The sequence below is a fragment of the Procambarus clarkii genome, chromosome 43, assembly GCF_040958095.1.
Source record: "Procambarus clarkii isolate CNS0578487 chromosome 43, FALCON_Pclarkii_2.0, whole genome shotgun sequence".
In the NCBI taxonomy this organism is placed as follows: Eukaryota; Metazoa; Arthropoda; class Malacostraca; order Decapoda; family Cambaridae; genus Procambarus; species Procambarus clarkii.
In genome coordinates this window covers 14,182,216-14,209,334 of record NC_091192.1, presented here as the reverse complement: position 1 = coordinate 14,209,334, position 27,119 = coordinate 14,182,216, and the positions used below count along the sequence as shown (strand labels likewise).

The window sequence follows — 27,119 nt, the reverse complement described above, 5'->3', positions numbered from 1 at the left end:
GTGGGAGTCCCAGTGTGGGAGTCCCAGTGTGGGAGTCCCTGTGTGGGAGTCCCTGTGTGGGAGTCCCTGTGTGGGAGTCCCAGTGTGGGAGTCCCAGTGTGGGAGTCCCAGTGTGGGAGTCCCAGTGTGGGAGTCCCAGTGAGAGCTCAATAAAGCAAAGATTGCCAGGTTACACTCAATTAGAAATGAGACAATATAATATAAGGAAATATTACCTGTTCAAATTGGTTATTGGTCTTTCAAGATGAATAATGGAAAACAACGTTACTCTGCCTCCATCTCCACCCCTTTTCCTCCCCCTCCCCCCCCCCCACCTCAGAGAATTTATTACTAAGAACTATAACCGCTGAACACAACCAACAATATTGTATAGGAAACACAACAAATATTTCTGTCTCGACTTCATGAAAATCGCATGGTGGGGGTCTCTCTAACTGCTGATATATTCTAAATCATTTCACTTGAGGTGACGCCAACCGGCTTTTATGACCCTCCCAGACCCAACATGATTCTTCTTGGGAAGATGGGAGAGACAAACCACCCCCAACAATGGGCAGAGTTTCTTTCGCCCTATGCCCCTGTTACCTAGCAGTAAAATAGGTACCTGGGTGTTAGTCAGCTGTCACGGGCTGCTTCCTGGGAGGTGGAGGCCTGGTCGAGGACCGGGCCGCGGGGACACTAAAAAGCCCCGAAATCATCTCAAGATAACCTCAAGATACCCCCCCCCCCCCATGCATCCGGCCTCCAGCTTTGGAAAAATAGTCAGATAGACACTCTCTCTCTTATGATATGTATTAGAATTATTGCTATTATACCACCTAGAAAAGTATTAGAAAATATTCCCCCTTGGGAAAAAATACCGGGAGGTCAGGTTGGGGAAACTGAGAGGTTTTGAAAAGGTTAAGTCTTTTGTGAATTGACGTGACAATACTCCCTTCCCCCCCCCCCGCCCCCATCTCCGTGCTCTTAACTTTGTCAACACAGTCACGTTGGGAATCTGCTTCTTCAGCAGATAATCGCCGTGATGTCTTCTACCTGGTCAAGCTCATGGCCAACATTCTTCGTTTGGTAGTTTTACGGAATTCATCCAAAAATTATATTCATCGGTATTATATTCCACAATAATGTTCAACATCACACATGTTATTGCACACAAAATGTGTTCAAAAGGAATTACTAGAAAAATAGGCAGATGGATCTACGATTTCCTGACTAACAGAATTCATTGTGTAATAGACAAGAAAATAAAATCCAGCCCATCAACCGTGAAGAGCTCAGTCCCCCAGGGTACTGTGCTTGCTCCAGTACTTTTTCTCATCCTCAAATCGGACATAGACAAGGACACAATCTATACTGATTTTGATTGTTGCAGCCGGAGGCGCTTAGTTTATTGTGCACCCCATACCCATCCTGTGAGCGGTAGCGCAAAAAGCATTACAGAAGGCACAAAAGGTCTTTATCAGACCTCATCTTAGATTATTACATAAACAATTTCATCAATCCTTCAAACATTATAGTTACAATGTCAGCTAGTTACAGAGAAAGTGCTATTACAAGAGCTACATATTTACAGTAAGTCATTATACATTAATGGTAGGTCTTATCGCTAATACATAAAAGTTTGACCAATGGGGATATTACAGTCAAAGGGGAGCTTCTGTTTATTATTATTCTTCACAATTCACTACTTGTTTCTGAATCTCATATGTCGTTCATCTACTGGAAGCGAAATATGGATACAGTGCAAGGATTTCAGGTAATTTATCCATGGTAATAAGATGCCATATCATACAGAGTGAGCTTAGATTTATCTCTAAATGGCTCAATTTTACTACAATCCAAGATATAGTGTTCGAGTGTGTGTCCCTGTCTTTGTCCACACACTTTACACTTTACTTCATCTAGATCCCTATACAAGTCGAACTGCCAGAGATACTTGTAACCAAGTCTTATACGAGCTGTGACAACATCTGTTAGTCAACTTACTTTGTTACTTGCCCCATACACATGTTTTACTTCACACATTTCATTGTGATGAACAATGGACCTGCCAGTTCCAGTTTGCACTGTTCTACTTTCTTCAAATCCATCCAGGAGTTCTCGTCTAAGGAAACTTTTAAGGGACCTATTTGATAACTCAAGATTCCGTTCAATACTGTCTATATTTACTGCAGCCTTAGCAAGGGAGTCAACTTTGTCTTGTTCCTGCATGCCAATGTGAGAAGGAATCCACAACATTTTTATATTTACCCTCTTGCTAAGTATTCTTATATATCTATGTCTAGCTTCCAAGACAAGCACGTTATTACTTGATTGCAAACTGTTTATTGCTCGTAGTGAAGATAGGGAGTCAGAAATAATTAAGCTGTCTACTTCAGTGTTGTCAATAATTTCGAGTGCTACCAGTATCGCTACCAACTCGGGTTGCATTGTGAACGCCCAGTTACTAATTCGGATATTTCTTTGAATTGTGCTGCCATCGGGCTGATGAGCAATAACAGCACTTCCTGCCCTCCCTGTAGCTGTAATGAGTGATCCGTCAGTGTATATGGTCTGTGCAATGTTGTTTTCAGTTTGTATACTGTGAATGTGTTCTATGGTACTTAATTTAGCAGCAAGCTGAGCATGAGGGTTGTTTGTGATTAGTTTTTTGGTGGGGTATGCAGGGGTCAGAATGTTAAAAGGTACTATCTGATAGGGTGGAAGGAAGTGCTGGAAGTGTATCTGTATATACGTATAGTACTGTATCATCCTTTGCAGATGACACAAGGATTCTTATGAGCGTAGACAACATAGAGGACACGGCAAACCTCCAATCAGATGTAAATCAGGTCTTTCTATGGGCTCTTAACAAATAATATGGTGTTTAACGAAGATAAGTTCCAGCTCATGCGCTATGGAAAAAAAACTTAAATATAAAAACGGAAACCACGTACAAAACGCAGTTAAATCATAACTAAGAAAGAAAAAACAATGTAAAGGATCTGGGTGTACTCATGTCGGAAGACCTTACCTTTAAAGAACACAATAAAGTAGCCGTCACAACTGCAAGAAAAATGACAGGTTGGATAACAAGAACCTTTCACACTAGAGATGCTAAACTAATGATGATACTTTTCAAAATGCTTGTGTTCTCTAGAGTGGAGTACTGCTGCACAATGACAGCCCCTTTCAAAACCTGGAGAAATTGCTGGCCTGGAGAGCGTGCAGAGATCCTTTACTGCTAGAATCCACTCAGTAAAACATCTAAACTTTTGGGACCGACTAAAGAGCCTAAATCTGTATTCTCTTGAGCGCAGGCGGGAGAGATACATAATAATTTACACGTGGAAAAATAGTAGAGGGGCTGGTCCCAAACCTGCACACAGAAATAACACCACATGAGACCAGAAGGCATGGCAGGATGTGCAGAATACCCCCGTTGAAGAGCAGAGGTGCAACAGGTACTCTGAGAGAGAACTCTATCAACATCAGAGGTCCGAGACTGTTCAACACGCTTCCACTACACATAAGGGGCATAACTGGCCGACCCCTCACAGTGTTCAAGAGAGAACTGGATAAGCACCTCCAAAGGATACCTGATCAACCAGGCTGTGACTCATACGTCAGGCTGCGAGCAGCCGCGTCCAACAGCCTGGCTGACCAGTCCAGCAACCAGGAGGCCTGGTCAGGGACCGGGCCGCGGTTCCCGACAGTAATAATATTTACAGTAATTATATTTAGAGCAATAAGGATACGTTTGATCATATAACTCTCCTAATATGAGGAGAAAGCGCTAAGCCGGAACGACTTTCTACCACTTGGATGGGCTGAGATGACAAGCAGTAAGGAAGATGTGCCCACTGGACCTTCGGGAATCGAACGCTGATCTTACATCGACCTTTGCTCTACCGACTAGTCCAAGTGAATGGAGAAAGGCAAGGAGAGATGTTTTGAAAGAAAGGTTAGAAACGGCTGCTCTTGTAACTAATAAGGTCAAAGTCGCTACATATCCCAACAATGAGAATCAGAGGTCAAGGTTGTAGTCAATGACAAACCAAGGAAACAACTGATGGATGGATGGACGGATGGAATAAGAAATGGAAGAAGGGAGTAAACATGAGGCTTAAGAAGCCTCCTTCAGGTAACCTTCAAGTCCATTCTACGGAGTGGTTGGTGTTGGCGCCAGGTACCAGAGATTCCCGCCAGGCTGGCCAGCGGCCCTCCGTCGCTGGAGTGTTTGTACAGGCGGAGGGAGGCAATGGTAGGAAAGACGGCAGGAGGAGAGGGGTGAGGCTGGGGTGGGGCTACAAGGGTAGGGGTAGAAGGAAAGGTAAGCAGGAGAGAGAGGGAGGGAGGGAGGCATGACACAGAGCAGGAAGGTAGACTCGCATCACTGAGGAACCCCAGCCAGCACAGACAGACGCCAGCGAGCCTCATATAGGCCACGGAGCTACTTACTCACGACATAGTGCAGTGTGTCCTGCATAATGTAACACTGCTCCCTCACTCTCTAAACTTATACCGCCTCCTCCTCCTCCTCCACCTATATAAAGGTAACATTTAACACCTTTGACCCCGACTCAGCCTCGCCCCACTGACCTCACACTTCTGCATATTACTATGATTTGTCGGGGATGGGTACCCGTATATATTGTGTATATATTGTGTATATATATATATATATATATATATATATATATATATATATATATATATATATATATATATATATATATACATATATATATATATATGTATATATATATATATATGCGGAAAATCCACAGAGAAATATGAAAGGAGGTGAACGTTTCGGCTTGTTAAAGCCTTTGTCAACACCAGACAGACTCAAAGGCTTTAACAAGCCGAAACGTTCACCTCCTTTCATATTTCTCTGTGGATTTTCCGCATGAAATGATCAGTGTTTAAATATGACAATCAAATAACTGGTAAACAAAGAACTCATACTGAATACAATTGCCTATCAAAGAAAGGTAAATGATTAAAAAACAAAACACTTAAGCTTACTTAAAGTGATCAATACAAATAAAACTTATTAACTGTCACATAGATAAAAGCTAATTCAAAAATCCGTTAAATTACAAGAGGAATTTTATAACTACTAAATCAAACCATACTATTAAACTTACGCGAAGTGATCAACAGGAGTGAAACTTGATAGCTAGATACTTAACACTATTACATACATTCATATAATAACTACAAATCTACAAAAAATGTATATAAAATGCAAGCAGAATAAGCGACAATTATAAAGTACTTTATTTTTATGATGTCGATTTTATGACATCATAAAAAACAACATCATCTGGTCAACATCATAAAAATCATCATCATCTGGTCAACATCATAAAAATCATCATCATCTGGTCAACATCATAAAAATCATCATCATCTGGTCAACATCATAAAAATCATCATCATCTGGTCAACATCATAAAAATCATCATCATCTGGTCAACATCATAAAAAACATCATCATCTAGTCAACATCATAAAAAACATCATCATCTGGTCAACATCATAAAAATCATCATCATCTGGTCAACATCATAAAAATCATCATCATCTGGTCAACATCATAAAAAGAAAGGTGAAACGCCATGCAACCTCTGAAGAGACAACTATCACAACACCTGTACCCCCTATTAGACTATTTTACAGGAACTTCTTTTCCACAGCTCATAAACCGGAGGAAAGGGTCCTGAAAGATATTGTTAATAGAAACGTTATCCCTATAGACAAAAGTTAGAAAATACAATTGACGATTTACTATACAACCAAAAAAACCGGCCAACCTACTCATGAAAAACTTGGAAGATTTTACTTCCGAGTTTTTGGAAAATGTCGGAAGATTTTACTTTCAAAGAACACAAAGAGGTTGTCACAACAAATGACAGGTTGGATATCAAGAACCTTTCTAAATGGATTCAAAGAGCAGCCACTCATATTAAAATGATGGGACTGCACGATGTAAATACAGATGAAATAGTACAGCACTTCCTTCCACCCGAATTCTCTTGAGCGCAGGCGGGAGAGATACATAATAATTTACCCGTGGAAGATAGTAGAGGGGCTGGTCCCAAACCTGCACCCAGAAATAACATCACATGAGACCAGAGGACATGGCAGGATGTGCAGAACAGGGTGTGTATAGCACAGTGTAAGCGTGCACGCGCTTACACTGTGCCACGCTCCCTCTTACACCCTCTGCTTGCAGGCGACCAGCCGGTGCCGCAAGCGACCAGCCGGTGCCGCAAGCGACCAGCCGGTGCCGCAAGCGACCAGCCGGTGCCGCAAGCGACTAGCCGGTGCCGCAAGCGACTAGCCGGTGGCGCAAGCGACCAGCCGGTGCCGCAAGCGACCAGCCGGGTGCCGCAAGCGACCAGCCGGGTGCCGCAAGCGACCAGCCGGGTGCCGCAAGCGACCAGCCGGTGCCGCAAGCGACCAGCCGGATGCCGCAAGCGACCAGCCGGTGCCGCAAGCGACCAGCCGGATGCCGCAAGCGACCAGCCGGATGCCGCAAGCGACCAGCCGGTGCCGCAAGCGACCAGCCGGGTACCGCAAGCGACCAGCCGGGTGCCGCAAGCGACCAGCCGGGTACCGCAAGCGACCAGCCGGGTGCCGCAAGCGACCAGCCGGTGCCGCAAGCGACCAGCCGGTGCCGCAAGCGACCAGCCGGTGCCGCAAGCGACCAGCCGGGTGCCGCAAGCGACCAGCCGGGTGCCGCAAGCGACCAGCCGGGTGCCGCAAGCGACCAGCCGGGTGCCGCAAGCGACCAGCCGGGTGCCGCAAGCGACCAGCCGGGTGCCGCAAGCGACCAGCCGGGTGCCGCAAGCGACCAGCCGGGTGCCGCAAGCGACCAGCCGGTGGCGCAACATAAAAAATGGTCCACACGAATACAATGAGCACTAGTTAGTACCATGTAAACCATCTACCTCCTGATCCCCCACAACCCATTAACCCCCTCCCTCCCCCCTAACACCCCCCCCCCTCCCCTCCAATATGAAAAGCAATGTAAAGTATAGCCTAGCGAGAGAATATTAGATAATTGCAAGTCATTAACCGCCACACGCGCGCCAATATCAGGTTTCACCCCCGCCCCCCCCAATCGCTCCTGCCCGCGGGCCCACACAATGAAACCGCCAAATTTAATAAAAAATTCAATTATCGGGCTGTAAGCAGCGTTCAGGCGGGCTATAGTGCTGTGGGGAACTATGGCGGCGTTTGACCTGCCCAGAGCGAGAGGGGGGCAGGGTTTGGCTTTGCCGTAAGTGGGAGGGGGTGGAAGAGGCGAGTTGATGATGCAGATTGAGATGGGGGGGGGGGGGGTGATTGAACTGGGAGGCGGGAACACAGGGCGGGCACAACAACCTGCTATATCCTTCCCTATGACCTGTACTGTACCACAAAGACAGACGGTTCAGTCATGGCCAAGTATCAGCCCAGAAAAAACGACGGGGACAATACGAACACCTTCGTGTATCAACACACTTCCCGGGAATACTGAGCAGCCTTGTGACTCACGGAATAACTCCACGTAACTACTTACTGTACACTGTTAGTCTGGCCTGCTGACTGGTTGTCTGACTCTGTCTCCTACCCCCCCCCCCCCAGCCACCCAAACCTACCCACCCATCTACCTACCTATTTATACCTACCCCTCCCCCCCGCCCCTCTCTCTCGACATTTGGACGAGTTATCCGTACTATTAGAAGCCCACAGTAGCCCTTATCTACCTCCTCCGAATTCTCTTCATCTCTCTCCTCTCACTGTGTCTGTCTGTCTGCGTGACACCCCCCCTTCCCCTGTCCTGTGAGTGCAACAGGAGACCATCAACACTCGTCAGCTTGAGTGTATGTGCAGACAACAAAGAACGTCTCTCTTTGATCGTATGCGTTACATAGCCCCAAAATTATCGTACTAGAATTATTAATTTATTTTATTTATATACACAAGAGTTCTAACATTCCTGTACAGTCACTAGCACGCGTAGCATTTTGGGCAGGTCCTTAATATTGCTAGAACAAAGGTGGATGTCTTCAAGAGACACTTAAAAAGTTCTTTCAAGAAGTGCCGGACCAACCAGGCCGTAGTGGATATGTGGGCCGGCGGGCCGCTCCAAGCAACAGCCTGTTGGACCAAGTTATCACAAGTCGAGCCTGGCCTCGGGCCGGGCTCGGGGAGTAGATGCACTCTCGAGATCCTCTACAGGTATGCTCCAGGTATGCGCAAAACACTCATACGTTTCTTCTATGTATTCACAGTAAATGTCAGTAAAAATAGGAATTTGCAAATAAAAATATATAAAAGTGAGAAAATGAAAAACAAGAAAAGAGAAATTGTGAATATAATGGGTTAAGTTATCCCAGAAGACGGAAAAGAGATGGGATGGAGAGGGATGGGATGGAGAGAATGGGGAGTGCAGAGGGACGCGAGGGATGGTAGTAAAGAGAGGGTTGAGAAGACAATCCTCCTGTAATGAATGCAGGGTCAGGAAATCTCCCTCCCAGTAACCTCTCCCCCCTTCCCCCCCCTCTGTTACTCCCCATCACCCCGACCCCAACTACTCCCCATCACCCTGACCCCTACTACTCCCCCATCACCCTGACCCCTACTACTCCCCCATCACCCTGACCCCTACTACTCCCCCATCACCTTCCCCACTGCACCCGATCACCCCCTCACCTTTGTTACACCCCCTCCTTTAATACACCCCCATCACCCCCACCTTTAATACATGACATCACCCCCCCCCCTCCTCCAGAATGGTTTCAATCTATTCCCCACTACGATAACAGCTCGAGCCACACACGCCCCACCCGGCCATGTTGGGCACTGCCCCAACATAATATACTACACCCACAACAACAACTTTCAGTACATTCCACTTGACCACCCGTACAGGGTACCAATATTTCCTGACAGTTACCTGGTTGATACCTGGTTGATGGGGTTCTGGTTCTTCTACTCCCCAAGCCCGGCCCGAGGCAAGGCTTGACTTGTGAGAGTTTGGTCCACTAGGATGTTGCTTGGAGCGGCCCGCAGGCCCAAATATCCACCACAGCCCGGTTGGTATGGCACTCCTTGGAGGAATAAATCTAGTTTCCTCTTGAAAATGTCCACGGTTGTTCCGGCAATATTTCTTATGCTTGCTGGAAGGACATTGAACAACCGCGGACCTCTGATGTGTATACAGTGTTCTCTGATTGTGCCTATGGCACCTCTGCTCTTCACTGGTTCTATTCTGTATTTTCTTCCATATCGTTCACTCCAGTACGTTGTTATTTTACTGTGTAGATTTGGTACTTGGCCCTCCAGTATCTTCCAGGTGTATATTATTTGATATCTCTCTCGTCTTCTTTCTAGTGAGTACATTTGGAGAGCTTTGAGACGATCCCAATAATTTAGGTGCTTTATCTCGTCTATGCGTGCCGTATATGTTCTCTGTATTCCCTCTATTTCAGCAATCTCTCCTGCTCTGAAGGGGGAAGTGAGTACTGAGCAGTACTCAAGACGGGACAACACAAGTGACTTGAAGAGTACAACCATTGTGATGGGATCCCTGGATTTGACCCACAGTACATAATTCCCAGATGAAATACTGACCAGAAATCCTTCCCCTAATAATTGGAAAAATTGAGTATGTATAATAATATAATATTTTATAATAATAAAATAAAGAGCCTTAAACAGAACAACATGTGTGGAAGCATCGGAGTGTGTATATATGAATGCTACACAATATTCATCTACGGACATCCATATATGGTGAAACACATGTGAAGAACCTCTCACACACTCACAGCTCCCTGACAAGAGAGATCCAGCTTAGTTTATCTGCTAACACCCACCTACGTGTCAGCAAGGCGGACAGCCCGCCTGCTTTCATACCTCTCAATGTACTTCCCACTTCTAAACTTCCCTTCACCTATGCCTCTCCTTCCTCTTTACAACCCCCCCCCCCACCAAAAACAAAAAAAAAACGCCAAAAAGCGATCAATAATCAATATCAAGATCAAATGACCATAGACGCGCCATGAAAAAAAAACATGACCCCACAAAGAGAAGCAACAGAGTCTACGTCAGCACCTGAGTGTACACACACGCGTGCACCAGTCAGCCACACACGCACGCACGCACACATACTTACACACACACAAGAGCCACAGAGACGTTAGAATGAACTTTTTCAGTGTCAGAGTAGTTAATGGATGGAATGCATTAGGCAGTGATGTGGTGGAGGCTGACTCCATACACAGTTTCAAATGTAGATATGATAGAGCCCAGTAGGCTCAAGAGTCTGTACATCAGTTGATTGACGGTTAAGAGGCGGGACCAAAGAGCCGAAGCTCAACCCCGGCAACTGCACGCGCCGAAATATATGTGAACAACTTTGTGAACAACTTTTACAAGCTCTCGGGGTTGAACAAAAAAAAAATATCTCAGCGTCGAGCCCTGGATGGTCTATTCCCTCCAAAGCAATTTCCGGAGGTCGCCGGACAAGATCAGTCAGGAATCTTTCGTTATTAAGGGCATCGCCCACAGCCGCAGGGACCTCTGTACCCCTCGACGTTACCATCTGCACGGGGCTCGTTGTCAACACAGGGGAACAATGACAGTACAAGAGTATGATGTCAACAGGTGAGAAGTGCATTAGCAACACAGTATATCCTCCAAAATTATATATTCCAGAGAATATACTTCCATGTTGCGTTGCCAAAAGAGCAGGAGCTTCTACAAGGAGTTTTTGTTTTCCACAACTCCCATATATGCTTCTGATATGAATCATCGGTTCCCCACTTCACGTCCGACAACTATGCAGGGAGCAATCTTGCAATATATTGCAGGAGAAATCTTGTCTAATCAACAAGCCAAATTTCGGGCAAGAAGCCTTGTACCCTTTTATGCACGACTCGACGCTGAGGGACTCTTGCACCAGGCACAGTGACCAGTGCCATGATGGTGTCCTGAGATCAGGAAATACGAGACATTTCGTCAATGGCAGGTTTAGCCGCAAATATTTATTGATGAACCTAGCTATGAATCAACAATACGGGACCATCGAGTATTTCAAAGACAAAGCTCACTAAGCAATGTCTTGAGGTAAGAACATGTAAATACAACAGGAGTCCCGTTACTCGCGTGTCAAGGAGAACTGTCACAGCTGTACACACAGGCCAGAATATGCCACATTCTTTATTGACGCACTGCTCGACGTGTTTACATAGAACAGCTGTTTGAGTGACACTTATCAATGGCGCACCAGACAAATAACACTACGGTACGTACGGGAGAACACGGAGGTGAAGCAATCATAACACTGCACACGTGACCTGTGGCTGGCTAGTAGTTAGTTTAGTTCATTTATTATGCACCCCATACCCATCTTGTGGGCGGTAGTGGAAAGGGTTACAGAGGCACATAATGGGCTCAGGGACTGAACCCCACAATTCATTTAGCTAAGCAAGTTACAATCTAGCTACAATCTACAATCTACAACATAGCTAGTAGTCAAGCATAGTTCACTAGCTAAGCTTGTCAATTTGCCCTCCCTGAACATACCTCCATGTTGCCACCTAACACACTGATCTATTAGCTAGGCGCGTAGCGAACAAGACTGCCCAAAACACTGCTTTATCCAGCTCAAATATGACTGACTCTATATTTTCACAAGTTGTTCTAAACATATAATAATTCAAAATGGGACATGATTGTCTCTCGAGCCAGACCATACACGCCATACAGACAGCTCGATGAAGGAACTTGAGACAGAGAGACGCTGATGTCTATCCCCTCTCACATGGGTCTAACATGTTCAGCATGTTCTGTGACTATGCAAACAGGCACAGCAAGAGGCTGCTTTTTTTTTTTAGGGGGGGGGGAGTAAAGAGGATGGAGAGGCACAGGTGGAGGGAAGTGTAGAAGTGGGAAATACAGTGAGAGGTATGAAAGCAGGCGGGCTGTCCGCCTTGCTGACACGATGTGTGGGTGTTGGCAGCTAAGCTAAGCTGGCTCCCTCTTGTCAGGGAGCTGTGAGAGTGTGAGAGGTTCTTCACATGTATTTCAGAACATATGGATGTCTATAGATTAATTCTGTGTAGCATTCATATATACACTCCCTGATGTTTCCACACATATTGTTCTGTTTAAGGCTATTTATTATTATTATTATTATTATTATTACTATTATTATTATTATTATTATTATTATTATTATTATTATTATTATGTATTGATTTATTTATACATACACGTATATATATATATATATATATATATATATATATATATATATATATATATATATATATATATATATATATATATATATATATATATATATATATATATATATATATATACACATAGTAGGCATCCATCAGTCTCAGGAGACTATGGAGTTGCGCTCTGACGTCGGCCTGGTTTGGAGTGGCCTCACCAGGGCGCAAAGCCAGGGTAGGTTGATTCGGGGGAGAAGCTGTTGTAACCTTTTATGCACGACTCGACGCTGAGGGACTCTTGCACCAGGCACAGTATACATATATACATACATACATTTCAGTGTCAGAGTAGTTAATAAATGGAATGCACTAGGAAGTGATGTGGTGGAGGCTGACTCCATACACAGTTTCAAATGTAGGTATGATAGAGCCCAGTAGGCTCAGGAATCTGTACACCAGTTGATTGACAGTTGAGAGGCGGGACCAAAGAGCCAAAGCTCAACCCCTGCAAGCACAATTAGGTGAGTACAATTAGGTGAGTACATACATACATACATACATACATACATACATACATACATACATACATACATACATACATACATACATACATACATATTGGTACATTTTGGTAGCAGTCTTTCTTGTAAACATATGTTGTTGAATATGACCGAAAGGGTAAGATTAATAATTATAACACGAATCTTCTCAATATTTCTTACCTTTTTCTTCACTGTCGAGGGTAATTGAAAAATTAAGTTACTTCTTAAGAAAATCAAGTATCTGCAGTTACTTTCATTCTTATGTTTTCATACCCAATGATTCGAGTTCTGTCACCTCACCCAAAACTTTTGTGCCATATCACCTCACCCAAAACGAGTATAAGTTTGATGTATGTTATGTGTAAATTAGTCTTTGAAAATGTAAGAAGCTTACGAAACGACTTCAGGCGTCAGACCAAAAATGTAATGAATGAATTTTGGAGAGTTAATTTTTCAATTACCCTCGACAGTGAAGAAAAGCGTAAGAAATATTGAGAAGATTCGTGTTAGAATTATTAATCTTAGCCTTTCGGTCATATTCAACAACACATATACATATATATACATACACACACACACACACACACATATACATACACATACATACTCAAATTTTTGTTCATTTTTGGGGGATTTCTGGTCGGTATTTCAGCTGGGAATTATGTACTGTGGGGCTGGGTTTTCATCTAGTGAATCGAGGCTCTTGGGCCACCAGCTGTGGGAGCGGGGCGTCTCATCTTGGAGCAATCTTTCTAACATTGGGTTCTCTAACATTTGATGGTGTTCCACACCCTGATGGCTTGGTGCTGCAGTCTGATGTTTAGTAGTTGCATGTTCAGGAGCTCATGGAGCTCTTGGATTGTCTGATCATATGGTGGACGGTGTTTTGCTGCTCTCCTTAGTGCTGTATTTTGCACTGCTTGCAGTTTCTGCATGTTAGTTTTCTTTAAGGTGTGTAGTGGTACTGGGGGATATTCTAGATGCGGCCTGTTACGGACTGTTACTGTTACGCCATCTGTGGGTCAGCTCCCGAAACCCCTCCAAATGGACGACGCCATCTAGTGAGGACGAGATATACCGGCCACAGGGGCTGGATTCCCGTCTTAATCAGCTCGTAACATAGCCGCTGCTGACCTCTGGTGAGGTGACGCTTAGACAGCAACGCCATCTATGGAGTGGATAGGTGGACGTTTGTGTCTAAGCCTGTGAGTGAAGTCCCCTTGAGTTTTCCTAGTACTGATGACGTGTCTGATTACAGAGTCGACCTGGGACTGCTGTATCGGACGGTGGATCAGTCTACCCAAGGCAGCCATAGTATCTCCACGTGTTTGCTGCAGAAGCTGTGAGTCACCCCCCGGATGAACACTGTTGTTAGCCTGCCTGTGACGTGGCAGAACCAGGAATTGTCGTACCCGGGGCTGACTGGTGGAGAAGACTAGTCACTGGGGTGTTGAGAGAGGAGAGTGATCAGCGGAATCACACGAGGCTCCTGTCTAGGGCTCGCAACCCTAGTATTGGTCGTGGAGTGGCCTACGCAGCAGAGCTGATTGGAACCTGCCAGCTACAGGCTGGATTTGTGGTTGAAGGCCTCCACGACGGTGCACCCAGTGGGACTGTGATTTGGCTGGCCTGTGGCCAGGGGTAGACTCGCCTAGAGAATCGAAGGATTCATCGTGAGGCCACAAGAAGAGAACCAGGGCTAAGCATCGTTGAGCACCGTGGAGCATTCTGTGTCTTCAGGGGAAGACCATTTTGTATGTTATAGTGTTTATACCCCCCGTGTGACAGTTTATATATTTATTTATTGGTGGTGGTAATATATATATTTAATTTAGCGTATTTGTATCCCTTCCCCTTTAATTTACTTGCGTTACGGAACACACCCCTTGAAAGCCACTACTAACTTGGGGCAAGATACCCAAACTCTAATAACATCAGAGAAAGAACCCAGTTGCGACCCAATAGGGCCGTAACACGGCCGAACTAGAGCCTTATATAGGTGGATCTGAATGTTCGTAACACGGCCGAACAAGAGCCTTATATAGGTGGATCTGAATGTTCGTGCTGAGGCCTCGGAATTTCCTCAGTTTCCCTGAGGCTGCTTTAGCTTTGTTTAGTCGGTCCCTTACATGAATTTTTATCCCTGCTCTATTGATCATGAGTCCCAGTATTCTGCCTACCTCCGCATATTGGATCGGGCGGTTGTCAAGGATAATGGGGTCTGGCTTTCTTTTTGCAATGTATATTACCTGGAACTTTTGTTTGTGCTGATTTTCCATTGCTTCTCAAAGTTGTTTATGGATTCAATTGCCGCCTTGGTCTTGTCGGCTAGTAGCGGCTTTGATGGTCCCGGTTGGCATATTATTTGGGTGACATCGTCAGCGTATGTGATTCTACATTGTTACCAACGGAGGAGGGGGTCTGGGGCCGGGAGGAGGGAGGGGATAGGGAAGGGATAAGGACATAATAGGGATATGGGGAAGAGGGATGAAGGAGGGGAGAAGGAGTGGTGAGGGATAGAGCGAGCGTCAAGGGTCGGCTGCCAGCTATATTAATTAAAGCCCAAGATAGATGGTTGCATCCCAATTGTGAACATTATGTTGCCCCTCCACACTCTCCCCCCCCCCGGCCGCCACACTCCCCTACCCCCCCTCGCCGCCACACTTCCCCCCCCCCCTCGCCGCCACACTCTCTTCCCCTTGCCGCCACACTCCCCCCCTCGCCGCCACACTCTCTCCCCTCGCCGCCACACTCTCTCCCCTCGCCGCCACACTCTCTCCCCTCGCCGCCACACTTCCCCCCCCTCGCCGCCACACTCTCTCCCCTCACCGCCACACTCTCTCCCCTCGCCGCCACACTCCCCCCCCCTCCCCGCCACACTCTCCCCCTCGCCGCCACACTCTCCCCCCCTCGACGCCACACCCCCCCGCCACCACACTCTTCCCCCTCGCCGCCACACTCTCCCCCCTCGCCGCCACACTCTCCCCCCTCGCCGTCACACTCCCCTTCGCCGCCACACTCTCCCCTCGCCGCCACACACTTCCCCCCTCGCCGCCACACTCTCCCCCCTCGCCGTCACACTCTTCCCCCGTCGCCGCCACACTCTCCCCCCTCGCCGCCACACTCTCCCCCCTCGCCGTCACACTCTCCCCTTCGCCGCCACACTCTCCCCTCGCCGCCACACTCTCCCCTTCGCCGCCACACTCTCCCCCTCGCCGCCACACTCTCCCCTCGCCGCCACACTCTCCCCCCTCGCCGTCACACTCTCCCCTTCGCCGCCACACTCTCCCCTCGCCGCCACACACTCTCTCCCTCGCCGCCACACTCTCCCCCTCGCCGCCACACTCTTCCCCTCGCCGCCACACTCTCCCCCTCGCCGCCACACTCTCCCCCCCTCGCCGCCACACTCTCCCCCCCTCGTCGCCACTTTCTTCCCCTCGCCGCCACACTCTCCCCTCGCCGCCACACTCTTCCCCTCGCCGCCACACTCTTCCCCTCGCCGCCACACTCTTCCCCTCGCCGCCACACTCTTCCCCTCGCCGCCACACTCTCCCCCTCGCGGCCACACTCTCCCCTCGCCGCCACATTCTTCCCCTCGCCGCCACACTCTTCCCCTCGCCACCACACTCTTCCCCTCGCAGCCACACTCTTCCCCTCGCTGCCACTTTCTTTCCCTCGCCGCCACACTCTCCCCCTCGCCGCCACACTCTTCTTCTCGCCGCCACACTCTTCCCCTCGCCGCCACACTCTTCCCCTCGCCGCCACACTCTCCCCTCGCCGCCACACTTTCCCCCTCGCCGACACACTCTTACCCTCGCCGCCACACTCTCCCCCTCGCCGCCACACTCTCCCCCTCGCCGCCACTTTCTTCCCCTCGCCGCCACACTCTCCCCTCGCCGCCACACTCTCCCCCCGCCGCCACACTCTCCCCTCGCCGCCACACTCTCCCCTCACCGCCACACTCTTTCCCTCGCCGCAACACTCTTCCCCTCGCCGCCACACTCTTCCCCTCGCCGCCACACTCTTCCCCTCGCCGCCACACTCTTCCCCTCGCCGCCACACTCTTCCCCTCGCCGCCACACTCTTCCCCTCGCCGCCACACTCTTCCCCTCGCCGCCACACTCTTCCCCTCGCCGCCACACACTCCCCCTCGCCGCCACACTCTCCCCTCACCGCCACATTCTTCCCCTCGCCGCCACACTCTTCCCCTCGCCACCACACTCTTCCCCTCGCCGCCACACTCTTCCCCTCGCCGCCACTTTCTTTCCCTCGCCGCCACACTCTCCCCTCGCCGCCACACTCTTCCCCTCGCCGCCACACTCTTCCCCTCGCCGCCACTTTCTTCCCCTCACCGCCACACTCTCCCCTCGCCGCCACACTCTTCCCCTCGCCGCCACACTCTTCCCCTCGCCGCCACTTTCTTCCCCTCGCCGCCACACTCTCCCCCTCGCCGCCACACTCTCCCCCCCTCGCCGCCACACTCTCCCCCCCTCGTCGCCACTTTCTTCCCCTCGCCGCCACACTCTCCCCTCGCCGCCACACTCTTCCCCTCGCCGCCACACTCTTCCCCTCGCCGCCACACTCTTCCCCTCGCCGCCACACTCTCCCCCTCGCGGCCACACTCTCCCCTCGCCGCCACATTCTTCCCCTCGCCGCCACACTCTTCCCCTCGCCACCACACTCTTCCCCTCGCAGCCACACTCTTCCCCTCGCTGCCACTTTCTTTCCCTCGCCGCCACACTCTCCCCCTCGCCGCCACACTCTTCTTCTCGCCGCCACACTCTTCCCCTCGCCGCCACACTCTTCCCCTCGCCGCCACACTCTTCCCCTCGCCGCCACACTCTCCCCTCGCCGCCACACTTTCCCCCTCGCCGACACACTCTTCCCCTCGCCGCCACACTCTCCCCCTCGCCGCCACACTCTCCCCCTCGCCGCCACTTTCTTCCCCTCGCCGCCACACTCTCCCCTCGCCGCCACACTCTCCCCCCGCCGCCACACTCTCCCCTCGCCGCCACACTCTCCCCTCACCGCCACACTCTTTCCCTCGCCGCAACACTCTCTCCCTCGCCGCCACACTCTTCCCCTCGCCGCCACACTCTTCCCCTCGCCGCCACACTCTTCCCCTCGCCGCCACACTCTTCCCCTCGCCGCCACACTCTTCCCCTCGCCGCCACACTCTTCCCCTCGCCGCCACACTCTCCCCCTCGCCGCCACACTCTCCCCTCACCGCCACATTCTTCCCCTCGCCGCCACACTCTTCCCCTCGCCACCACACTCTTCCCCTCGCCGCCACACTCTTCCCCTCGCCGCCACTTTCTTTCCCTCGCCGCCACACTCTCCCCTCGCCGCCACACTCTTCCCCTCGCCGCCACACTCTTCCCCTCGCCGCCACTTTCTTCCCCTCACCGCCACACTCTCCCCTCGCCGCCACACTCTTCCCCTCGCCGCCACACTCTTCCCCTCGCCGCCACTTTCTTCCCCTCGCCGCCACTTTCTTCCCCTCGCCGCCACACTCTCTCCCTCGCCGCCACACTCTTCCTCTCGCCGCCACTTTCTACCCCTCGCCGCCACACTCCCCTCACTGCCACACTCTTCCCCTCGCCGCCACACTCTTCCCCTCGCCGCCACACTCTTCCCCTCGCCGCCACACTCTTCCCCTCGCCGCCACTTTCTTCCCCTCGCCGCCACACTCTCTCCCTCGCTGCCACACTCTCCCCCTCGCCGTAACACATCCACACACTCTCCTCGCCGCCACACTCTCCCCCTCCCCTCGATAATTTCCAGGTACTCAGGTACGGTAAAAATGAGAATCTTAAACATAATACAGGGTACAAAACAGAATCAAATGTGCCCATAGTAGGAAAACAGTATGTCAAGGATTTGGGAATAATGATGTCTGACGACCTAACGTTTAAGGAGCATAACCAAGCAAATATTGCGTCAGCCAGAAAAATGATAGGATGGATTACGGGAACTTTGAAATCCAGGGATCCCATCACAATGGTTGTACTCTTCAAGTCACTTGTGTTGTCCCGTCTCGAGTACTGCTCAGTACTCACTTCCCCCTTCAGAGCAGGAGAGATTGCTGAAATAGAGGGAATACAGAGAACATATACGGCACGCATAGACGAGATAAAGCACCTAAATTATTGGGATCGTCTCACAGCTTTACAAATGTAGAGCTTTGTGTGGGAGCTTTCTAGTGAGTCCAAATGTACTCACTAGAAAGGAGAAGAGAGAGATATACATGTGGAAGATACTGGAGGGCCAAGTACCAAATCTACACAGTAAAATAACAACATACTGGAGTGAACGATATGGAAGTAAATACAGAATAGAACCAGTGAAGAGCAGGGGTGCCATAGGCACAATCAGAGAACACTGTACAAACATCAGAGGTCCGCGGTTGTTCAAACTAGATAGTTTCCTCCAAGGAGTACCGGACCAACCGGGCTGTGGTGGGTATGTGGGCCTGTGGGCCGCTCCAAGCAACAGCCTGTCGTGTTTTGGGTGTGAGAGGGGAAGGGCCACGCGGTGCGAGCTCCGCGGAAAACAATATATATCTAGGGACATTTCAGTGATACAGGAACTAAACACAGTCAGATAACTTTTAAAGTGTGTCTCAACATATTAAGCAATATGTCATAGTGATTACCATCCGACCGTTTGTGTTAAAGGAAAAATAAGTGAACTTCGTGTGTAGTCAAGGCCTGCCCTCGTGGTGCCAGGAGGCCTTAGCCGATAGTTGCCAAGTCGTCAATAAATCACATCTCTCGCTATTGAAACATCAAGTAATCAGTGCCCATAGTGCTAAGCTCTCTATGCAAAACCTGTGTCTATTATAACAAATTAAGATAACATAGTCTAATATCAAGTGAACAAATTACACACAAAATAAGTCCGTCGTGTGTGTGTAAACAAGGGCCACTTGGAGGTAGGCCCACCCCAGTACCCTCTTGTGTGTGTATTCTTTCAAATAGTGTAACGTACTCAGGTAACTAGTGCCCAGACACAGAAACTAGACGCCTCTACTGTATGATAACTAGTGGGAAAATGCAAGTAATGTAATCTAACAAGTGAACAAAACAAATTAAGAGTGCGACACGTGGTAGCAACAGTGGCCGTCCATACAGCCTCTTCCAGGCCTATCTCAAGTTGGTAAACACCCACGGTCAACACCCACGGCCAGCTCCCACGGCCAGCACCCGCGGTCAACTCCCCCACCGGTCAACACCCCACCTTGTAAGACCATCACCACTGAACAGAAGTGTTAAAAAAAATGGCTTTGATAAAAACGTGCATAGAATGCAACATGAAGGTAGATTACCAACAGAGCTTTCAATGCCAACTCTGTTCAGCAGCCATACACAAAAAATGTGCCAACATGACTAACAATTCAAGGAGAAATGGTCCCAGTGACCACTCTGTGTACTGGCTCTGCAAAAAGGATGATGTAACTTTTTTGAAATTGATGGAAATCCTGGATAAAACTCCCGCCGAAAACAGAGAATTACTAATTAATGCCTGCATAGCAATTTCTAATGTCTTCAAACAAACTGTACATGACACCAAGGTACAACCAGCTGTAGCACAGAGCTCTGTGGCAGCGGCGCCTGAGCAGGGCGCGGAGTCGGGGATGCCTGAGCAGGGCACGGAGTCGGGGATGCCTGAGCAGGGCGCGGAGTCGGGGATGCCTGAGCAGGGCGCGGAGTCGGGGATGCCTGAGCAGGGCGCGGAGTCGGGGATGCCTGAGCAGGGCGCGGAGTCGGGGATGCCTGAGCAGGGCACGGAGTCGGGGACCCCTGAGCAGTGCGCGGTGTCGCAGGCACCGGAGCAGAGCACAGTGTCGGGGGCGCCGCAGCAGAGTGCGGTCCCTGGCAGAGGGAAACAAACAAAACAAGGCCCCAAAATCTGTTGGTATTACAGATGGGCTACCTGTATGCATGGGGAATCGGGAAGAATAAATGGAACATGTACACACAATCACCCTAGAAAGTGCAGAAACCTCCTCAATACAGGTAAATGTACCAAAAGCTGTGAATTCTTTCACCCAGAAATTTGCAAGAACTCTTTGGACAGGAAAGAGTGCTTCAATGCTGAATGCCCAGCTTTTCATATAAGAGGTACCAGGCGAATAAAACCGACAGACTACCACTATGAAAACAGCCACTACTCCATCAACCGGGATAATTTTTTAGCAAGAGGAGGAGGAGAAGAATGGCTAAAAATGACCAGACTCTACCACCAACTCGGTCAAATGCTAGAGAGGACGCAAACACAGTGGCCTCCTTACCAGAGCCTCAGATATTAACACCAATTAAAGCATCCAGCACTTCCACTAACACGATAACATCATTTATATTTGCCAACATCCAGGGTATAAAAACACGCAAATCCAACAAAGTTCATTTTATAGATGGTCTCCTTCATGAGGCAAATGCAGTGTTTGCAGCCCTAACGGAAACTCACACAAAGGACTACCTTGATGGTGAAATATGGATCCCAGAATACAATCTCTTCAGATGTGATAGGAAACACCGGCTTCAGGGTGGGGTCAGCCTCTACATCAAAGACACACTCATCTGTACTGAGCTGCTAAACACCTCAAATGATATGGTGGAAGTGCTGATAGTCAAAATAGAGATCCTAAATGTAGTTGTTGTCCTTGTATATAAGTCACCGGAGGCAAACCCTCAGCAGTTTAAAGACCAACTAATGAAAATAGAGCACTGCTTGGAAAACCTCACAAATCCAGATCCGAACATCATCCTGCTTGGGGACTTCAACCTACGGCACCTGAAATGGAAGCACCTGGCTAATACAGTAATATCAGAAAGAATACCAGGAAGTAGCCTAAATGAGCAGGCACATGCAAATGACCTGCTACGGATGTGCGATAGGTTTGCCTTAAACCAGCAAATAGTAGAACCAACTAGGAAGGAGAACACGCTGGACCTCATTTTCACTAATAATGATGAGTTGATCGGGAACATAATGATTACAAATACCTGTTACTCAGATCACAACTTAATTGAGGTACTGACAACCATGGGGAATGGACCTCCAAAACCAGTCCAGATTCCCGGTGGAGGAGATTTCAGCAAATTCAACTTCAATAATAAACGGATAAACTGGGAGCAAATAAACCAGGACTTCACAGAAATAAACTGGGAAGAACAGCTAGGAAATGCAAACTTGAACCAGTGCCTGGAAAAAATAAGCTCAGTAGCACTAGAAATATGTTCAAACCGCATACCCCTAAGAAAAAAGAGAAAGAGATGCAGATTGGAACGGGAACGTCGTTCCTTATATAGGCGAAGAAAACGAATCGCGGAACAACTTGAGAGTCGCACCCTATCTCAAGAACGGCGAAGAAGGTTAGGTAGAGAAATAGAAACAATTGAACTCAAGCTACAAGAATTATACAAAACCCAGGAGAGGCAAAGAGAGCAAAAGGCCATCAGTGAAATAGAGAGAAATCCGAAACATTTTTTCTCCTATGCAAAATCAAGATCAGAAACCACATCTAGTATCGGGCCCCTGCGAAAGGGAGATGGAACTTTCACAGATGACAACAAAGAAATGAGCGAGTTACTGAGGAAGCAGTACGACTCTGTTTTCAGTGAGCCATTAAATGCACTAAAGATTGATAACCCAAATGAATTTTTCATGGATATGATACCAACATCAAATCACATATCAGACGTCGCCCTATCCCCACTAGATTTTGAAGAAGCCATAAACAGTATGCCTATGCACTCTGCACCAGGCCCGGATTCTTGGAACTCCATATTCATCAAGAACTGTAAAAAACCACTATCGCAGGCCCTTCACATTCTGTGGAGACAAAGCCTAGATACTGGCGTTATCCCTGACATACTAAAAACAGCAGAGATAGCACCACTCCATAAAGGAGGAAATAAGGCAGAGGCAAAAAATTACAGACCGATAGCACTAACATCGCACATCATAAAAATTTTTGAGAGAGTGCTGAGAAGTAAGATCACAAAATACATGGAATCACAGCATCTCCATAACCCCGGACAACATGGTTTCAGAACAGGGCGCTCTTGCCTGTCGCAGTTGCTGGACCACTATGATATGGCATTAGATGCTATGGAAGACAAACAAAATGCTGATGTAATTTACACAGATTTCGCAAAAGCTTTTGATAAATGTGACCATGGTGTTATTGCACATAAAATGCGTTCAAAAGGAATTACCGGGAAAATAGGCAGATGGATCTACAATTTCCTGACTGACAGAACCCAATGTGTAATAGTCAACAAAATAAAATCCAGCCCATCAACCGTGAAGAGCTCAGTCCCCCAGGGTACTGTGCTTGCTCCAGTACTTTTTCTCATCCTCATATCGGACATAGACCAGAACACAACCTATAGCACTGTATCATCCTTTGCAGATGACACTAGGATTTTCATGAGAGTTGGCAACATAGAGGACACGGCAAACCTCCAATCAGATGTAGATCAGGTCTTTCTATGGGCTACAGAAAATAATATGGTATTCAACGAGGATAAGTTTCAGCTCATGCGCTACGGAAAAATTGAAAACATAAAAACAGGAACCACGTACAAAACGCAGGCAAATCATAACATAGAACGAAAAGGCAATGTAAAGGACCTGCTTGTACTCATGTCGGAAGACCTTACCTTTAAAGAACACAATAAAGTAGCCGTCACAACTGCAAGAAAAATGACAGGTTGGATAACAAGAACTTTTCACACTAGAGATGCTATACCGATGATGATACTTTTCAAAACGCTTGTGCTATCTAGAGTGGAGTACTGCTGCACAATGACAGCCCCTTTCAAAGCTGGAGAAATTGCTGACCTAGAGAGCGTGCAGAGATCCTTTACTGCTAGAATCCACTCAGTAAAACATCTAAATTACTGGGACCGACTAAAGAGCCTAAATCGGTACTCCCTTGAGCGCAGGCGGGAGAGATACATAATAATTTACACGTGGAAAATAATTGAGGGGCTGGTCCCAAACCTGCACACAGAAATAACACCACATGAGACCAGAAGACATGGCAGGATGTGCAGAATACCCCCGTTGAAAAGCAGAGGTGCAACAGGTACTCTGAGAGAGAACTCTATCAACATCAGAGGCCCGAGACTGTTCAACACGCTTTCACTACACATAAGGGGCATAACTGGCAAACCCCTCACAGTGTTCAAGAGAGAACTGGATAAGCACCTCCAAAGGATACCTGATCAACCAGGCTGTGACTCATACGTCAGGCTGCGAGCAGCCGCGTCTAACAGCCTGGTTGATCAGTCCAGCAACCAGGAGGCCTGGTCGACGACCGGGCCGCGGGGACACTAAGCCCCGGAAGCACCTCAAGGTAGCCTCAAGGTAGGTAGCCTGGTGGACCAAACTCTCACAAGTCAAGCCTGGCCTCGGGCCGGGCTTGGGGAGTAGAAGAACTCCCAGAACCCCATCAACCAGGTATCACCCCTAACACCTCCCTTCCTTCCTTCCTTCCTCTTAATATTCACATTTTGTAACCAATCAGTTGTGTAACCGCATCCTTGTATAATAAACTTTATAATAATAAAAATACAAAATAAAACACAAAACAATGGATATCACTTCGAGAAGTTTGGACTCAGGAAAGGCCTGAGTAAATACTGGTTTGGAAACATGGTTTTTGATTTATGGACCATATTACTGGGTAACATACCTGGAGCATACCTGGAGAGGGTTTCGGGAGTTTTTCTACTCCCCGTGCCCGGCTTGACTTGTGATAAATTGATCCAATAGGCTGTTGCTTGGAGCGGTCCCGCAGGCCCACATACCCACTGACGTTAGATCCTTTGATCATTAAAAGCGAAAGTTAGACAGACATAGACGAGTTTGAGTGGATATAAATAGGAGCTGCCTTGTACGGGTCAATAGGCCTTTCTGCTGTTTCCTTGATCCTAATGATCATATGATCATAGTTCGCTTCATGTTACTGATCATTATCTCGTGAAAAACATGTCCTTACTAAGAGGAGAACTGGCTGTTTATTATTGTTTTCTGTACTCAATTTTAATCTATTTTCGCCTTACTTAAGTATTTTAATTTGTCGTCCGTGGACAATGTAAAAGAAACAAGGGGAATAGATTATGTACATAAGGGCAGACTCATTAAATTGACAGGACACTAGGACACAGGTGGAATGAATCTAAGAAATATAAGGATATAACCGCTCTGAACGGTTGGGCAATAAGGGAACTGCAGTAAAAGAGGAAGTTCTAGAAGCCACCTCCATCCACAACTTTCAGGCAAGACTTGACAACGATTCGAACATTAGGATAGTTAAATTATAACGTAACTGCAAGGCTAGAAGGTGGGGCACCAGGAGCTAGAACTCCCTCCCACCCACAGACACAGATAGGTAAGTACACCGACACTCACACCTGGGGGGGGGAGGGTGTTCAGACGAGTACACACACACAGCAACACCCAATGTCAATGTTATTAAACACTCCATCAGGAGAGACGGTGGCTATGTATGTTCCCCCAACAGTGTGACCACGTGACCCCCGACCCCACGTGACCCCCGACCCCACGTGACCCCCGACCCCACGTGACCCCCGACCCCACGTGACCCCCGACCCCTCGTGGCACTAATCACAGGAGAAGAGCGCCATGTTACACACAGTCTGGGTCGCTGGTCTTAGTTATGAGGTCCTTACGGAGAGCAGCGGTACACAGACAGACCAACGTCCTCACAGACAGTGACACAAACGCCCCATCAAGGAGACCCCGCGTGTTAAAGACCACCAGCTCTGAAGACCTCGTCTGTGTTCTTAGTTCATATGTATAACAATGTTCACTTATTTCCCTCCCCTCCCTCTCCCTCTCCCTCTCCTTCTCCCTCTCTCTCCCTCTCTCTCTCTCTCTCTCTCTCTCTCTCTCTCTCTCTCTCTCTCTCTCTCTAACTCCTGGAGAGGAAAGAAGTTTGTGACGTGCACAGAGCAATTGTTTTACTTTATCTCGAATATATATAAACAAAACGTAAGCTGAAAAGATGTTGCAAGATGCAGAGTGGAGGGGGATGCTGCAAGATGGAGGGGGATGCTGCAAGATGGAGGGGGATGCTGCAAGATGGAGGGTGTAATATGCAGTAGGCCTGAGAAGCGAGATATTACTTACCTAGTGAGAGACAAGGGAGAGAGAGGTCATGGCACCATAAAGGGGAGATAAGAGAGTGACACGCATCATTGGCACCAGTCATGCAGACTGATAACAGTGCCAGCACGAGGACGATAACACACTCGAGGCCAATTGAGCAATAACCGACACCATTAAACGAGAAGACGGCCGTTGACGGGGTCGTAAATCACCAGTGTCACTGAGGTGAGGGCCTCAACACCACCAGTGTCACTGAGGTGAGGGCCTCAACACCACCAGTGTCACTGAGGTGAGGGCCTCAACACCACCAGTGTCACTGAGGTGAGGGTCTCAACACCACCAGTGTCACTGAGGTGAGGGTCTCAACACCACCAGTGTCACTGAGGTGAGGGCCTCAACACCACCAGTGTCACTGAGGTGAGGGCCTCGATCAACACCACCAGTGCCACTGAGGTGAGGACCTCAACACCACCAGTGTCACTGAGGTGAGGGCCTCAACACCACCAGTGTCACTGAGGTGAGGGCCTCAACACCACCAGTGTCACTGAGGTGAGGGCCTCAACACCACCAGTGTCACTGAGGTGAGGGCCTCAACACCACCAGTGCCACTGAGGTGAGGTGAGGGCCTCAACACCACCAGTGCCACTGAGGTGAGGTGAGGGCCTCAACACCACCAGTGTCACTGAGGTGAGGGCCTCAACACCACCAGTGTCACTGAGGTGAGGGCCTCAACACCACCAGTGTCACTGAGGTGAGGGCCTCAACACCACCAGTGCCACTGAGGTGAGGGCCTCAACACCACCAGTGCCACTGAGGTGAGGGCCTCAACACCACCAGTGCCACTGAGGTGAGGGCCTCAACACCACCAGTGTCACTGAGGTGAGGGCCTCAACACCACCAGTGCTACTGAGGTGAGGGCCTCAACACCACCAGTGCCACTGAGGTGAGGGCCTCAACACCACCAGTGCCACTGAGGTGAGGGCCTCAACACCACCAGTGTCACTGAGGTGAGGGCCTCAACACCACCAGTGTCACTGAGGTGAGGGCCTCAACACCACCAGTGTCACTGAGGTGAGGTGAGGGCCTCAACACCACCAGTGTCACTGAGGTGAGGGCCTCAACACCACCAATGCCACTGAGGTGAGGCCCTCAACACCACCAGTGCCACTGAGGTGAGGGCCTCAACACCACCAGTGTCACTGAG

The 27,119-nt window shown here is 48.7% G+C and overlaps 2 protein-coding genes across 2 annotated transcripts; both read left to right on the top strand.

Moving 5' to 3' along the window:
• Positions 1-6,499: 6,499 nt before the first annotated feature.
• Positions 6,500-6,886, top strand: LOC138373645 (salivary glue protein Sgs-4-like). The gene has a single exon (XM_069339984.1). It carries the CDS (start codon positions 6,500-6,502, stop codon positions 6,884-6,886), a length of 387 nt encoding a protein of 128 aa, XP_069196085.1.
• Positions 6,887-10,618: 3,732 nt separating this feature from the next.
• Positions 10,619-18,496, top strand: LOC138373644 (uncharacterized). Its single transcript, XM_069339983.1, has 2 exons — positions 10,619-10,647; positions 16,411-18,496. Exons 1-2 carry the CDS (start codon positions 10,619-10,621, stop codon positions 18,494-18,496), a joined length of 2,115 nt encoding a protein of 704 aa, XP_069196084.1.
• The last annotated feature ends 8,623 nt before the right edge of the window (positions 18,497-27,119 follow it).

What these genes read in the sequence shown, in the direction of transcription:
- LOC138373644 (XM_069339983.1), top strand. Translation starts at nt 10,619, where the DNA reads ATGACAGTACAAGAGTATGATGTCAACAG. An exon ending in CAAGAGTATGATGTCAACAG is followed by an intron (nt 10,648 to 16,410) that starts GTGAGAAGTGCA and finishes TTCCCCTCGCAG; the next exon opens with CCACACTCTTCCCCTCGCTG.
- LOC138373645 (XM_069339984.1), top strand. Translation starts at nt 6,500, where the DNA reads ATGCCGCAAGCGACCAGCCGGATGCCGCAAGCGACCAGCCGGTGCCGC.